The 17,709-nt window shown below is 38.1% G+C and overlaps 1 protein-coding gene across 2 annotated transcripts in view; it reads left to right on the top strand.

Moving 5' to 3' along the window:
- The window catches only part of USP12 (ubiquitin specific peptidase 12), a 104,743-nt gene extending 90,448 nt beyond the window's left edge, over nt 1-14,295 (top strand). For both annotated transcript variants that reach the window (XM_050766899.1, XM_050766900.1), the window contains 3 exons: nt 5,424-5,621; nt 9,666-9,744; nt 11,078-14,295. In XM_050766899.1, coding sequence (XP_050622856.1) covers nt 5,424-5,621; nt 9,666-9,744; nt 11,078-11,179 — 379 coding nt within the window. In that variant the 3' untranslated portion in view covers nt 11,180-14,295. The remainder of the gene's footprint in view (nt 1-5,423; nt 5,622-9,665; nt 9,745-11,077) is intronic.
- The last annotated feature ends 3,414 nt before the right edge of the window (nt 14,296-17,709 follow it).

The raw sequence follows: 17,709 nt of genomic DNA, 5'->3' as shown, positions 1-17,709 counted from the left end.
GCTACAGAGAAATCTGTGAAAGGAAAAGCCAGTTGATGTGGCAGACATTCTTACCTTATTTTAAGAAATGGCCTCAGCCTGGAGCTTGCAGTAAGCCGAGATCGCGCCACTGCATTCCCCTCCAGCCTGGGCGACAGAGCAATACTCTGTCTCAAAAAAAAAAAAAATTGCCTCAGCCACCCCGACCTTCAGCAGCCACCGTCCTGATAAGTCAGCAACCATCAACCTTCAGACAAGACCCTCCACCGGCAGAAAGATGATGATTCTCTGAAGGCTCAGATGATCATTAAGTTTTCAGCAATAAACTATTTTTAAACCAAGATAACAGACTTTTCTTCAGACATAATGCTATTACATACTTAATAGACTACAGTATAATATAAGCATAACTTTTATATGCACTGGGAAACCAAAAATGTGTATGACTTGTTTTATTGCGGTCTTCACTTTATTGCAGTCTTCACTTTATTGGAGTGGCCTGGAACTGAACTTTCTGTATCTCCAAGGTATGCCTGTATTTCTGTCACTACTCTGTGGGATCCAATGATTAGTGACAATGGACTGGGAGCTGAGCTCTTTGCCTTCTCATCTTTCCTCTCTCAAGTCTCTTTACTCTCCCTTTATTCCGTATGTGCCTGACCCCACTTTTGGGACCAGTCCTGTTCTTACCAGGTGTTGAAGAAGACCCATGCATGGCCAGGTGACTCAGCATCACATTGTCATGGCCACAGTCCATCTCTGAGTATCTGCCCTAGATTTAATGATTGAATTGCTTCCTGTTTGTGAGATGAAGGCCCTTCCTTTTGCTTCATTTTCTTAACTAGATTCATATCTTTTTCCCCTGTAGTCAGTCCCAGTCATGGTAACTTGTGTAGTATCGTGTGAAATCATATCGGCAATAGGGATTTGCCTTGCTATAGCCAACATCTCCGACCGCCTCTTGCGCACACAGCCCCATGCAAGTCTTCTGGAAGCTGAGTTGGGTGGGTCCTTCCATCTGTTGAGAAGTTGGTGCCTCCTGGCTCCCTGCCTACGTGCCTACCTGGATCTCCAGATGTCCGTCCCTCAATAGTACGTTTTTTACACATGTTGGGGTACGCCATGAGCCTCATTTGTGCCTGTGACCCATCCCCCATTTTGACACATGCTGGAGTTTAGGTTCTGCTACCTAAATGTCCTCTCATTGCTTATATCTCACGGAGTCACCTTAGTGACTTTCTCACATAAAACATTCTATTCGCCCTGACCCCCTCATTGTAATGTGTCACAATTAATCCTTGTTGATGGCACCTTTTAAAGGGGCATGGAATTCAGTCCTTGGAACTGAACGTCTGTACAATTATTAAGCTTTTCTGTGTGGTCAGGACTTCTGTGCTGACAGGATGTTGGTAAGCTCTTAAGTGCCTGTGGCTGGGGTATTACATTCATCTGTGGCAGAGCTTGCACATAGTGTCCTCTGGATCACATTCCATCTGTAGAACTCTGTTTGGCTCACACAGTTTATAAAAATAGGAAATTTACTTTAAAAAGGGTTTCTGACTTGAGAAAAACAGCTGATTCCACTGGATTCCGGGGTCTGCATTCCATCCTGTACTGGTGTTGCTTGCCTGCGGCAGGATAGTTGGTATTCCGGTTGAGGGTGGTTGCGGGCAATGTCAGTCCTTCCTCCAGCTCCTCCCCTAGCCTTTTGGACTACTTAGCACCTGATGGCTCTGGGAAGGACTCCCCCTTGGGCTACTGGAGAAGGGAGTTTCTGGGAATTTGGTTCAAATTCCCAGTTTTTGACCAGTCACTGACAGGTGCTAAAGAGCATATGAAACCCCAGCTACCTTGTGGTCAAGAGAAATCGGAGGTGAAATTTAGACTCCAGGGTTTCTCTTGACACTGAGCTGAAGCCACTCTTCCTGGGATTTTGCTTGAGATTGAATCCTTACCTGCTTTCCTTCCCCCCGCCCCCCCACCATACACAGGGAGCATGACATTAATAAATCACAGGCCTGGGAATTCCTGTCTCAGGGTCTGCCCTAGGGAACAGGACCTAAAATGAGAGGATGTTGTAGTCTCATAATAATCATCCATTTAAAAATGTATTCTGATTTCCTTTGTGATGTTCTGTTTGTCCTATGGCTTATTTAGAAATGTGTTGCTTAGTTTCCGTAGCTAGGGGGTTTTCTAGATTTTTTTATCAGAGGGCATACTCTGATTTCATCTTTGAAATTTATTGAGACTTCTTTTATTGTCCAGTACATTAGTGAGTGTTTTGGTTGAACTTGAATGTATATAGTGCAGTTTGGGGTTGAGTATTCCATAAATGTCAATTAAGTCCATAGTTAGGATGTTCATATTTTCCTGTCCTTACTGATTTTTTTTGTTAGTGAGAGAAGTCTGTTAAAGATTCCAATTCTGATTATGCACTTGTCTGTTTATTTCTGAAATTTGAAAAAATTTTGGAGCACATGCTTTTAAGATTGTTATGTTCTCTTAGTTAATTGACCATTATTATGAAGTATTCTTTATTTCTGGTAAGATTCCTTATCTTATATGCTTTGTCTGACATTAGTATAGCCAGCTTACTTAGGATTGGTGTTTACATGGTATGTCTTTTCCCATCCTTGTGCTTTTTTGGAATAGTTTTAAATTATAACTAGACATTATCAAGATAAGCAACCCCCTGTTATGTTATAATACAACAAGAATGCAATTTGTCATTTTAAAGATGTAAAAGCAAGAAAATGCATAGAGTTGTACCTCAGTATCAGTTGGTTCCAGGGCCCTCACCTACAGCAAAATGCATGGTTGCTCAAGTCCCTGATATAAAATGACAAGTATTTGCATATAACCTATGCATATACTCCTATGTATTTCGATACCTAATACACTGTAAATGGTATATAAATAATTGTTGTACTGTGTTTTTTAAAATGGCATTTGTCTTTTTTACTTTTAGTTATTTATTTTTTGGGTATTTTCAATTCATGGCTGGTTGAATCTGTGGATGTGGAACTCCCAATATGGAGGGCCAACTGAATAATAGAAATTCATCCAAATTTTAAGTAGTTGTTTGTGTGGTCGGTAAATGTCATTAAAAAAATAAATTTAAATAGAAAATTGATATCTGCTTACAGAAGATTTTTAAAAATCAGTGTTTATTCACACTTAAAAAGGAAAATAATGATCTCTGTCCTCCTCTTTTTTCTTCAAAATGTTTGTCTTTTGTAGAAAACACTATGTTCTAAGACAACTTTTTTTTATAAAACAATGACAGTGATCAAGACCTCCCTAATGTAACCTCCCTCGCCACAAGTTGGAATGGAAGGAAAGCCAGAATCTTATACATTCTTTGGTGTTTTGCTGGTCTTAGTGTTTTGAACAGGAAGTCAACTTCTTTTTTCTTCCTTCTGCTGCAAAATCTACATGAGTTTCACACTCCTTACACGTATGTTCAAGCAGTTTTCTGCTTTTTCTTCTGGAACCATTTCAATATGAGGGAAATTTTGTAAGCTAGTCTCTCATCATCTTTAAAATATGGCTCCACACATATTTTTGCTTGACAATTCCATGGATAGCTGGTTTCTTTGTGGTAGCCAGCACTTCTCCCCTGAGAGGATCTTTGGCAAATAGGATTCATACTCTTCATGTGTTGTCTTATCAAACATTGTATCTGCTATTACTGAGACATTTTCTCTTTTCTGCATTTGGACTCCCCCCGCCTTGTGTAATTGCTAAAAACACATTTTCCCTAACCATCAGGCCAAGTTCATTCTCTTTCCTCTTCCTAGTCTTACCTGACTGCCCTTTATTAATAGTACACTGACACTCATTTTATGCTGAGAAAATTTGTCTTTTGCATCTACCATCCATTGGAAATTCTCAAAGGATACCTTGATGTTTTGTAAAGATTTCGTTTCAGGAACTCTACATGGGTAATTCATAGTTGAATTAAATTTTATGTATAATTTTACATCCTGACTTCTTAAGTATTTTTCCATGTCACCTGGAAACTTTCATCAGCAGTGTTTTAAGTTGTACAACACTGTTATGTTTGAAGTCTAATTTATTTCTACATTTCCTGTTGTTGAATAGTTGGGATTTTTTACAATGTAAAAGAACTCTACAAGTAGATTATTCTCATAAGGGATGTTTTTGAGATTATATATTTAATTTATGTTTCTAGAAATAGGATTAGTGAGACAAAGGCCGTAAAGGCTCCCAATTCATATTGCTGGATTGCTTTCTAGGAGTGACTAGTTGTTTACCTTTACTTTGGCTAATGTTTCCAAAAGGCCAAGTTACTCGAATAGTAAGTAATTTAGGAATAATAAGGTATCCACCATATTTAAGACATGTAGAATGCAGATTTAGTATAATGTTATAAAATGATTTTTCACTTATTAGAGACAGTGGCTTACCATATATCTCACTTGTTTAAATTGTGAGGAGTATTTTGCTTCACCAGACCCATTTAAAATTCAGTTCTGCAACATTTGGCATCTATCCTATGTCAGGCATGTTGCTAGATAGTGGGGAAATAAAAATGAAGGGAATGCTTTCTAGCTGCCACGAGTTCAGGGCCTAGAAGAAAAGAACCGTAATCACCTAAAATTGTTACCATGTAATAAGCTTGACATATATAAAGTGAACCTGTAAAGCGCTGATGGAGGATTGAAGAGAACAGGTATTTGTGCCAGAGGGTGTGACATTTGAGCTGAGCCATTAAAAGAATAGATTTTTAGGTGAAGTAGGAGTACAAAGGCACTCTCAGGGAGAAATGGCATTTAAAGGCATAATAAAGATTATTTAGAACATGAAGAACAGCCTGTGTTTCACAATTAAAAACTTAACTCCTAAGTTTCCAGGTTATTTTATTCCCTTTCTAGGATATACATAGTCATTTTTCTTAATATGGAATTATTTCTTGTCTCTGACAAGCACCTTGAATGGTCTGTAGCGCTTTTGTTGTTTTAGTCTCCTATTGTCAGTCTGTACCTGCATCATATAGATTGATAGAAAAAATAGATTTCAGTCTACCCAAGTCCAAAGGAATTGTCAGTTTCAAGAAACTTGTTTTCCCTCTACCACTCTTGAGCACCCTGTGCATTTAGCCTTATTATAAGAGATGTGTGTTTGAAAAATACAGATTCCTTAACCAAGGACTAATGCCATTCCATCTGTTTTGGAGCCATGTTGAGTGCTATGTCAGATTATGTGGTGTGGCGATGATCGGTAGGGTGGGGTCGTCCTAAGATGTTCAGAACATTGTTTTGTCATTATAAAAATAATTGGTAGAAATGTGCGAAACTGGGCAGTGCTGGGCTATTAAAACTGACCATTGACTATCTGTTCGTTGGATATCATAGTTTGATAATTCAAGGACATGGTGGATATCTTTTGTGAAATTTTGTTTTCATTTTTATTTTTAATAGGATGAAAGTTAAAAAACTGCCCATGATTCTAGCTCTGCACCTGAAGAGATTTAAATATATGGATCAACTTCATCGATATACAAAACTCTCTTACCGGGTAGTTTTCCCTTTAGAACTTCGTCTATTTAACACTTCAGGTGATGCCACCAATCCAGACAGAATGTACGACCTGGTTGCTGTTGTGGTTCACTGTGGAAGGTAATTGCAACTCCGGGGACATAGTAGTGGAATTTCTAGGTTAGAAGAGCAGTGTATATTCAAGATGTTCATGAATTATTCAAATGCAGAACTTTTAGAAATTCTGTATTCTTCTCAAGATAATTTTATTTCAAAATGGAGTTTTAGCTTTACATTTTATCATTCCTTAAAAATTTTATATGTTAAAATATATTGTTTTTATTTTTATTATTTATTACTCTGCAAGTACTATATCTGATTTCCTAGAACTTTGAGATCTGTTAGTTTTCCTTTTTTGGGGTGTGTGTATAGAGGGTTGTTGGTTAAAATAAATCACTTCTGAGTTTAATTGCATATGTTCAGCATATCAGTGGTTGTAAAAAGCATTTAAAATGGCATTGGAAGTAATCTTCAAAGATTCATTTTTTGATTTTACCTGGGTGTGTATTTATCATTTCCTATTAGCTAATTTTGCTTTCTGTCTCCTTCTCATCTTCTTTTCCAACGTGGTATACACATCTTCTCTGTATGAACATACATACCTGTAACTGACCTTATTAAATACATCAAAAAATTCTCAAACTGCAAGAGCATCACATAATCAGAACTTGCATTTGGAACATAACCGTCTTCATTGACTGCTTAGAATTTCCTTTAATAATTTTAAAGCAGGCACTCATCATTTTCCCCTTGGTTTTGGGAAACTTGTACTAACAGCATGTTTTATCCAAATAAAAAAAGTTCCAGCTTTCTCCACTTCAGCCCTCCTCCCAGCTCTCTGATTAGAATTTTTTTTTTTTTTTTTTTTTGGAGACAGAGTCTCGCTCTGTCGCCCAGGCTGGAGTGCAGTGGTGCCATCTCGGCTCACTGCAAGCTCCGCCTTCCGCATTCAAGCCATTCTCCTGCTTCAGCCTCCCAAGTAGCTGGGACTACAGGCGCCCACCACCATGCCCGGGTAATTTTTTGTATTTTTAGTAGAGAGTTTCACCGTGTTAGCCAGGATGGTCTGAATCTCCTGACCTGGTGATCCGCCTGCCTCAGCCTCCCAAAGTGCTGCGATTACAGACGTGAGCCACCGCGCCCAGCCTCTGATCAGAATTTTTAAGGACAACCCGGAGGGAGCAAATACTCTGTAATAATCGCCTTGTACCTCCATTGCCTGGGTCAGCCTTGGGTCCCGTCTTTTATCCTCAGCAAGAATCTTTCTTCTACTTCTAAATTAAGAGTGATCACATCTTAAAGGAGTGAAGCAGTGTCAAGATTACTTAAAGAACCTTGGTGTAGTGATTCAGACCAGGTATTCAAAGTGAGAGAAGCCTGGATCTCAGTACCATTTCTGCCAGTTGTGGGCAGTGTGATGTTATGCAGAGTTTCCTGAAAAGGCTTCAGTTTTCTCTTCTAGAAAATGTAAATAATACTAATTACCTTATTGCTTTGTTGGGATTCAAAAGGAGATGTAAATCAGCTACTGCTACTGTCTTAGTAACAAAAATATAATACTGCCTTCTCACATCCCAGCTCTATAATATTTACTTTCTCACACCCTAATTAGACTGTTCTTTAGCCTCTTCAAATTTAGTAACAGTCCTACTCTACTTAAATTATGTTAGATTTTTAGAATTATGCTCTACTCACAAGACATTGAGTTGAGATGCCTGACTTAGATGGCAACCAGGGTCCCGTCCCCACTCTCTCCTTTTAAAATTAACCCAACCCTTTCCCCACCCTGAAATCCTTGAGTCTCTTGACCCTTTGCCTTTTTAACCTTTTCTTTGGCCTCACTTGCTTCTCCCAACTTGAACTCCACAGTCAGTTAAAGCATGTTCTCACAAGCACTGTAAAATCCTCTTGCCAGCTGTCTGAATCCCTACTGTCAGAATTGTTGCAGAAAATTGCAGAGAGATGGTTATTGACTTTCCTCACAGCCCTGGTGGTCTGCCTTCACTGGGAACTCACTTCTGGTGGAGTTCTGCACAGTAGGTCTTTGGGATCCCGCCCCTACCCCGGGGTCTTACTCTCTCCTGTCTCACTCTCATTGCCTCATGCCTTCCTGCCTCTTCTCTCTGGAAGTCTTCCTTGACGCTCTTCTGCCCAGCCTCAGTCTCCACGTGTTGTCTTCACATAAATACTAGATGTGCAGTGCTAGCCCTGTCTTAGTGCTTTGTGTACTGTCTTAGGATGTATGTCTGCTTCCCTTATGAGAACAGGTGCTTTTTAAAACAGGAGATAATTTGCTCGCTAATAAAAGATAATCATATTTTAGAATATTTTTCCATTGTGTATTTTATTTATCAGACTTACTTGTAGATTTGCTTCATATGAAAGTGTGGAGGGTGTGCACAGCCTCATTATCAGCATGTCAGTTCCAGTTCAGCTTGCTCCTTCTCTATCCCTGGTTCCCAGCCTAGAAGAGACTTCTAGCAAATGTTTGTTGACTAAGTATTACCCTTCAAGCCCATGTCAGAACTGGGCTCCGATTCTTGATTTCCCATCCTTCTCTCCCTTCCACCTCCTCTCTTGCTGGATACGGTCTCTCCTGTGGCTCTACTTTTATATCATATTCTGCCTCGGATTATGTTTTTGGAGTAGCTATCTCTGTACTGAAGGCGTATTTGGGCAAGCAGTTGTTGAAATCTCTTTAATCTCCACAGCAGTCAGTAGTTACTTGCATACATTAGGCATTTATATCTGCTCAACTGAGTGTGTTTAATGTCCAGAAATCAGATGCCTAAGAAACAGCTTCCTTAACTGGAAGTTCAGCCCTTCATCTCTCATTTCATTTTTAGTTTATGAAATTAACTTTTGTCTACTGTTCTTCAAACTAGTTCTTTGCCAAAGGAAAAAGCCGCCTAACTTTTCTCAATTTACTAGTTCTCACCCCACCCACCTCCTTTCCTTCCATCCTGTGTTCCGCAGCCTTTCTTTGATTTTTCTTGATTTCACCTTTTATAATTTTGTTTTCATTTCTGACCCTCTCCCCATAACACACAAGACCCTTTAGATGAGTCCTAAATAAATATAGAAATAGACTTAATAAAGCATTAAATGCTTTTTAAAAAGAAAGTTTTGAGGTGTCATCCTCCATAGTTTAAAAAAAATAATGTTTTTGTTGGTGTCATTCTGTCACCTAAGGTATTTATCTTACCTACAAGATCAAATGATCTGAGAAACATAAGACATTTTAGGAGGTGGCTTATTCTAATAATCTGGTCACTACTTTTAAAATAGTGTTTAGCGTAAGGAATAATTTGTATTGAAAAGGATTTCAAATTCTGTATTAATTATAGAATTACAATAGAATAAATATAACTATATAAGCCTTTATAATGAACCGTACTTAAACTGGAAGAGGTTAAAACCTTTGTCATATCCTTTTATAAAACAAAGAATTGCTTTTGAAAGAAATTATGCCTCCTTTATTTTTATGCATGTCTACATTTATATATTCCAGATTTGTTTAAAATGAGATGCAAGGGCAATCATAGTAATAGTTATAATGGTATTAAGAATTAGGTACTTCGTATTGACTCACCATTGAGCAAAGGTCATTTGCTTTTAAAGACATTTTGTGAAGTTCAGGCTTGATTTTGGAACCAAGGATTTGATATCCTTGCCTGTTTCAAGCATCATGTTGGATCTTTCCTCAAGAAAAAAAACTATTACCAAGGGGGAAGGCTCAGAAATAATTCTTGTATGCACTGTTTTATAGTTGAATTCAGCATGTTCTGCTGTGATCCCCTCCCTTATAAAATGATAGAAAACCTTGTCTTTTATTATAGAAGCAAAATTGAAAACTATTACAAAGACAGTAAAGAATTTCAATAATGCAGCTTTATGTGAATAGAATCTCTTAGAGTACTAATTATTTGATTTTAAAATTGATTACCAGTTCAACTCAGTGTAGCTTTATCTTTTTTGGAAAGAATAGTTAAGGGGTATAAAAAAGAAGCAGTTCTTTTTTACTGCTATTTGTTTCAGTTTCTCTATAAAACATAAAATTTAGAGCATGAAAGAGTAATATTAATAAATATCATATTAAATTAACTTCTTTTTTGTTTGTTTTAGTGGTCCCAATCGAGGCCATTATATTGCAATAGTTAAGAGTCATGATTTTTGGTTGTTGTTTGATGACGACATTGTAGAAGTAAGTAGTTTCTTAATCTCTTATTTTTGAAAGTTTTATGCATATGTTGCTTTTCACTATTTTCTGATAGTTTCTCATTTAGATATGACTGGTGATGATTATGAGACAAATGTCTGGGTCTATAGATTGTAGTCTGATTCCTACTTCTTACTCTACAACGTCCAAGCCCAACAGTTGAGTGGTCACGTAACCTTTACACACGTGGAATAAAACAAAGGAAAGCTTTCAACAACAGACCTGACTTTAAAAAAAAAAAATTAAGCCATGTAACATACATACAGTAAAGTGTACAAGTCTGAATTTGATGAATTTGTATATGTGTGTCCCCCCGTCACACACAGACACACTCACATTTGTAACTACCATCCAGGTCAAGATATAATTCATTTTCAACACCACAGCAGGTCCCCTTGTTCCTCCTTCTGGTCAGAACTTAAGCTTCCTCCTGGAGCCTGCTATTTGGACTTTTATCATTAATTTTGCCTAGGCTTGAATATAAATGGACTCATACAGTATGATTTTGTTTGTGTCAGACTTTATTCACTGAATATATTTGTGAGGTGCATTCTTGTTGCCTGCAGTAATGGCAGTTCTTTTTTACTGCTTTGTCATTCTGTACTGTACAAATATACCAAGTTAGAAATTTGACTTTTTGTCAGTTAATGACTATTGTGAATTAAAATGCATTGGTCATCTTTTACAAGCCTTTTGCTAGACGTATACACTCATTTTTCTTGGGTATATGTTAGGTTGGACCAGTAGAAGTTGCCTTTTTGTTTTTTTGGGAGACAGAGTCTTGTTATCTAGGCTTCTGGAGTGCGAGGGTGCGATCTCGGCTCACCGCCACCTCCAGCTCCTGGGTTCAAGTGAATCTCCTGCCTCAGCCTCCTGAGTAGCTGGGATTACAGGCATGCACCACCATGCCTGGCTAATTTTGTATTTTTGGTAGAGACGGGCTTTCTCCACGTTGGTCAGGCTGGTCTTGAACTTCTAACCCCAGGTGATCCGCCAGCCTTGGCCTCCCACAGTGCTGGCATTACAGGCGTGAATCACTGTGCCCGGCCTGGAAGTTGCCATTTTGTAGGTCCAAAATAGTTATTAGTGGTTTCATATAATTCATCCTATATCTAGAAGTAGAATTGCTGGATCAAAGGGTAGTTGTATGTTCAGCTTTAGAAGATAGGTATTTCTAAACATTTTTTCAGAGTGCCCTGCCAGCTATGTATGAGAGTTCCATTTTCCCCAAATACTTGGTATTATCAGTCTATTAAATTTAAGCCATCTGACTGTACAGAGCTCATTTATGTACTAATGTTTACATTTTGCCTCACAGAAAATAGATGCACAGGCTATTGAAGAATTCTACGGGTTGACATCAGATATCTCAAAGAACTCTGAGTCTGGTTACATCCTTTTCTATCAGTCTCGGGACTGAGGGGGAACCGTGATGAAGAGATACTTTCTGCCTCATTTCTTCTCTGGTTATTTTGGAAAGGATCAAGCACTGATTTTTCAAGAAAAGAGAAATGCAGGAAGCTCAGGGGGCAGTAGCACACTTTGCACACGATAAAGCAAAGACGATGGATTGACAAGCCCTTCCGATCATGGTAGTTGATTTATTTGCTCAGGTATCATGCTGTCTGTACAGTTCCATTCAACAAGGAGGTGAAATCAGAGATACCAGCTCCTCTTGTAAAACAGCCTTCCAGTCATTGACACGCATTTTCTCTTTATTAATTGCACCAATAATGCTTTGAATTCCTTGGGAGTGCAGTAGAAAGAATCGGGATCTGTGCTGTATTGATAAGGAGGTGATGTCGAACACACTGCATAAATTTGCCTGGTTCAATGTGTATAGAAGCATATTCGGTGTCTTTTCAAGAGTCAACCAGAAATACTTTTGGGCCCAACACTTGCAGTTGCCTTCCTGATGTAAAACCTAACATGCTAGATAATCCAGTGTCGGGAAGACAAAGATGTTTTGCTTCTCTGAAGAAGCTTATAATAATATACAGTGTATGTATATGTAGGGAGCAATTGGTCAAAAGTGGCTTTTTGTTTCCCCAAGGGGAAAGACTGGCTTTGTAATTATAATTTTTTCCTTATTTATTTTACTTAAAACTGGTAGAGTCTAAGTATTGTATGAAGTGCCCATGATTCTGTCAGTAAATTTGAACATATTTTTATCAGTTAATGTCAGTTTAAGTAGTCCTTTTGTTTGTTTCTATTTTTAAGGTGAATTTTAAATTCTATCTGAAATCAGTAAGATACCTTGAGAAAAACTGCAGTGAGAGGAGGTAAATATCCTTTTTCAGGAGGAACTGATATCTCTGGCTAAGTATTTGTCCTTTTGTTATGGTTTCTAAATCAGTTATTTTCTTCAGCTTTAATTTCATAAAATTAAAAAACTATAAAAAAATTCCTGTAGTTGTTGGAATAATTAAAAATTCTGGTGCAGTGGTGGTATACCAATCTTTAGAATTCTTAAGTATTCTAATGTTTCAAGTTGAGGTCATGCTTGGGATATCTTGTCATAGCATTTATGTTATTTTCAGATGTCATTTTTTTACCCTGGAAAGAAGTAATAATGTTCATCATAACCCTAGCAGCCTGGATAGTGAGCTAAACAAACCCTTTGAAGATTAAATTTTAATCAAGTAGACTAGGAATACAAAAAACAAGTCCTTCCTCCCCTTCCCCGCACCTTTACAATCTTACTGGAAGGGTGCTCAGAAATTAAAATTTGTGTTTGCTAAGACTTCATTCTGTTGGGGGTTTTAAGAAATAATATATGTAACATAAAATGTATGCAAACCGTCGCAGTTTTTTTGGACGGTTTTCCATGCATCAGAAAGTTGTCTGACAGTAGCCGAATGTAACTTACAGAAAATTATTGAAAATTATATTCAGAATAATAGCAATCAGGCCTTGGATGTTCTTTATTAAATTCTTTTCAGGCAGTAAATTTAAAAAAAAATTGTCATTTGCTAAAGTTCTTTTGCTAAAACTGATGACTATGGAAAACAAACAACAAAAAGGAATTTTTTAGTCTGCTGCTATTATTAACATTTATTATCTGTATCTTTTGGCTCAGGAAATGACTTCACCTATTTGTTCCATAAGCAGACCTTTAACAGGGTCACTTAGGTAATTGGGCTGCTTAAACACATGTGCTGGGAGAAAATTATAATAATAGTATTTGTACTAAATATCAAAAGTATTTTGACAAGTTTCTTTTTAAGATAGTTTCTAAAGCCTTACCCTGGCTAGAGATGTTTTGTACAAATTATATATAGCCAGCCTTATCTACCAACATGCCACAGAGAATCACAATCAACAATGTGGGGAAAGTCAGGGCAGTGAAAGTGGATGCGCTCTTTTTATTTTGAGGGCTTAAACCAAATTGTCTTGGAATTAAAGCTGTATTTCTGCAGCTTTCAGTACAGAGAAAAAGAGGTAAGTGAAGCTGTGTCAGTTTTAACATGAGCTATATCACAACATGTTTAAGAAAAGATAGATGAAGTCATTTGCATAAAGGTACAGCATTGAAATACTACGTTGTGTTTGTTTTTACATTTTTGCATTAAAGAAAAAACATGCAGTAAAAGCCAAGTTACATTTCATATTAAAGCAAGTTCTAGTATATGTGTTGAGTTCCTGGTAATCACATACTTATTCACATCTACATCATACTTCATAGTATGATTTGTCAGGGGAGGGACTGTGGGGTGACAGTTTTACATTTACTTTTTCTTCTTAATGCAGCTGGATCTAAGTAAAATGTTTTGAAGAAACTCAATATACTTTTAAAACATTTTGGGTCAGGGTTGGGGGAAAAATACAGGTATAGTAAGTAAGAAAAGTGACCCATGAAGAAAGCATTGTGAGGTTGTATGTTAGTTGACTGTGATTAAAATGCAGGGCTGGTTTAAGTTGTAAATGGTGGCCGATTGCTATGTAACTATGTACATGATTATTGGGATGGCTGTCCCATATTTTGTATATTGGAATAAAAATTTCTATAAATTATTGTAACTAAAAGTAAATATTCTAAATTAAATCCCACTTCTTAAGTCACATGGCTTCTGTCTTGGAAATTTTACCTTTAAAAGATTATTTAAGACAGGAACCAGGAGGCTTGGGAACAGGGAAAGAAGGAAATGTTGTATTATGTGGGTCTTGGGGCCTCTAACCATCAGTATAGGGTTTTTTCTTTCCTTGATGGCAGTAGAAAGACCTCATTTTCATAACTACTCTTGATACTTTCTTTAAAAACACTTTTTATTAAAGATTCTATCATGAGGTATTTGGGAGCTGGGAGGCTAAAGCGCTCATGTCCTGGCTCTTCAGTGAATTTAACTGTGTGACCTTGGGCAAGTCACTTAACCTCTCTGTGCTTCAGTCTCCCTGTCTTGTAAAATGGGAGTAATACCTACCTCACAGGGTTGTTGTGGGGATTAATTAGAGATAATGTCTGTAAAGCATTTAAGGTTCTTGAAGAAGGCGCTATATAAATATAAAATAATATCTATTAAAGTTGGTTTATTTGTGCCTGTGGGTTTTAAGTGTGTTTTTTCCTTTTTGCCTAAAATGTATTTACAGATTAGAAGTGGACACTTCGGAAATTGTGCTACTACTTTTGCCCAAGCTCCTACTTCTGTATCCAAAGAGATTTTCCCTAGGACAGAATTGCATGTGTGTAAAACAACATTCTACATGTGCCTGCATTTATTTAGCACATAGTAGCTTGTATCATGTTTCTGTGATAGCATGTCTTTGAAAAGTTCAAAGTTTAAATTTGAAAATTGAGAGTCATAGAATCTTAGAGGATAAAACAGGTAAAATACCTTAAAGGTCACTGTTTCTCCTGCTCCTCCTCTTTTCCTGTGTAGTAATTGCTCCTGTAAAATCTGTTTCACAAGTGGTCAGTCAGCCTGCACTTGAGTGCTGGAAGCCGGTTCCGTTACTGAGTAACTTGAATTGTTACTTACGTTGCCATTATTTTCAGTCCATCCTTCGTTCTCCCAGTGTGCCTCTGATCTCAAGGCTGATCTTTGTATCAGGTGGCTTTCGGAGACCTCATCCTTCCTGGGAGCCCTGCTCTGGAAGCACTGTTTTTCATTCATGTCTCTGAAAGAGTGTGCCTAGAACAAGCACAGTGACAGGTGAACTATACTGTCAGTTGGGACCTGCGATCGCATTCTCTTTTCTAAGCGTCTGTATCACACACTTCTTACGGAACTTTTAGTAAATGAAATCCTCTATACCTTCAAGTTTTTCATGAACTGTTGAAAAGCTGAGAGTCCCTTGCCACAAACTTTTTTTCATGATTCCCCGTTACCAGTACCTGTGCCTGTTAACAGGTCAAGGTTTTTCCCATCTCTCTTCATTCATGTGTTTTCTGTAATAACTCCGTGTCTCTGTTCTGTCTGCAGAGCTACTGAAATAACAACCCATTGCTTTTGGGTGATAGCCTGCTATGTGATGGCCCCTGTGCTCGGTATTTTGCTTCTTTTAATGTTAATCTTAACCACACCTATGAGACAGTGACATCCTCATTTTACAAAAGAAGAATCTACGGTTCTTTAGCGGTTAAGTACCTTTTTAGAGCCACTCAGCTGGAAAGTAGCAGGTCCAGGTTTCAAGTAGATGTAACTCCAGTGTCCAAGCCCTTAACCATGGCTATCCTTACCAAGAGATTTGTTGTTGTGGTGGTGGTAAAATAACCTAAAAATTACTATTTTAGTCATTTTTAAGCGTCCAATTAAGTGACAGTACATTCGCGATGTGCAAATACCACTGCCATCCATTTCCAGAGTTCTTTTCATTGTCCCAAACAGGAACTCTGTAGCCATTAAATAGTCATTCCCCGTACTTCTTCCCTTCCCGCGGCCTCTGTGAACCTGCACTCTGCTTTTTATCTTGATGAACTTGCTCTAGGTGCCTCATAGAGGTGGAAGAATCACTGTTTGCCCTCTTTATGCCACATTTTGTTTATACCTTCATCCATTAATGAACATTTGGGTTATTTACACCTTTTGGCAGTTGTGACTGACACTGCTGTGAACATTGGTGTGCGAGTATCTGTTTCAGCCCCAGAATTTGGGTTTTCTGGGTATAGATCTAGGAATTGCTGAAGCATGTGGAATTCTATGTTGAACTTTTTGAGGAATAGCCATACTGTTTTCCACAGCAGCTGTACCATTTTGCATTTCCACCAGCAATGTACCAGTGTTCCAGTTTTTTTACATTCTTGCTATTATAAAAAATTCAGAAAATAATAAGCATTGGATATAGATAGTATCCTTTGATACACAGAAGTTTTAAGTTTTAAATTTTGATGCAGTCGGTCTCTCTCTTTTCTTTTTCTTTCTCCTTCCCTTCTTTCCCTCCGTCCCTCCCTCCCTCCCCCTCCCTTCCTCTTTCGCCCTCCTTTTCTCCTTTACTCCCTTCTTCCCTCCCCTCCCCTCCCCTCCCTGCCTGCCTGCCTCCCGCCCTCCCTTCCTTCCTCTGCCTCTTTTCCTCCCTTCCTCTCTTCCCTCCCCCTTCCTTCCTTCCTTCCCTCCCCACTTCCTCCCTTCCTCCCCTCCTTCCTTCCTCCCTTCCTGCCTTCCTCCCTCCCTTCCTCCCCAGGGTCCCATTCCCACCCAGGCTGGAGTGCAGTAGCACAATCACAGTGGCTCACTACAATCTCAAATTTCTAGGCTCAGGTGCACCTCCTGCCTCAGCCTCTCAAGTACCTGGGATTATAGGCATGTGCCACCACACCTAGCTAATTTTTAAATATTTTGTAGTGGTGGGGGTCTCACTATGTTACGCAGGCTGCTCTCACCTCCTGGGCTCAAGCAGACGTCCCACTTCAGCCTCCCAAAGTGCTGGGATTACAGGTGTGAGCCTCCTCACCTGGCCTAATTTTTTTTGTTGTTGTCTTTGCTTTTGGTATGTCTAAGAAAGCATCACCAAACCCAATGTCATGAAACTTTTTCCCTGTGTTTTCTTCTAAGAGTATTATTTTAGCTCTTACATTTAGGTCTTTGATCCATTTTGAGTTAATTTTAGTATTTCAGTATGTGATGTAAGGGTCAATTTCATTCTTTTGCATGTTGGTACCCGCTGTTCCCAGCACCACTTACTGAAAAGACTCCTTTTCCCAATGAATGAGGTGCCAAAATCAGTTGGCCATGTATGCTAGGGTTTATTTCAGGACTCTCTTTTGTCCCATTTGTCTGTTTATCTGACCTTAGCCAGTACCACACTATTTTGATTAATGTAGCTTTGTAGTAAGTTCTGAAGTAAGGAAGTATGAGTCTTCCAACTTTGTTCTTTTTCAAGATCATTTTCGCTACTTAAGGCCCCTCGAAGTTTCATGCGAATCTTAGGTTTTTCTGTTTATGCAAAAATTGTCAATGGGATTTTCAAAGATTACATTTAATCTTTAGATTGCTTTGGGTAGTGTTTGACAATAGATTAAATTCTATGCCTATAATCCCAGGTACTTGATAGGAAGATTAAATTGACTTAACAATTTTAAGTCTAATCTGTGAACACTGGTGTCTTTCCATTTATTTAGGTCTTTAAGTTCTTTGAACAATGTTTTGTTGTTTTTATTGTACAGGTCTGTTGAGTATTTTATTATTGATCTATTATAAATGGGATTATTTTCTTAATTTCCTCTTAGGATAATTCATTGTATATAGAAATGCAACTGATACTTGCTTGTTGGTTTTGTGTCCTGCAACTTTGCTGAATAATTAGCTTTATTAGTTTTTTTTTGGTGTGGAATCTTTAAGGTTTTCTACGTATAAGATCATGCCATTTGCTAACAGATAATAATTCTTTGTTTTCAAAAATTTTTTTTTAATTTTTTTTTTTTTTTTTTTTTTTTTTGAGGTGGAGTCTCACTCTGTTGCCCAGGCTGGAGTGCAGTGGCATGATCTCAGCTTGCTGCAACCTTCACCTCCCAGG

This window comes from Macaca thibetana, chromosome 17 (genome assembly GCF_024542745.1).
Source record: "Macaca thibetana thibetana isolate TM-01 chromosome 17, ASM2454274v1, whole genome shotgun sequence".
Classification (NCBI taxonomy): Eukaryota; Metazoa; Chordata; class Mammalia; order Primates; family Cercopithecidae; genus Macaca; species Macaca thibetana.
Note: the sequence above shows the minus strand (reverse complement) of the source record. Positions and strands in the feature narration are given on the sequence as shown.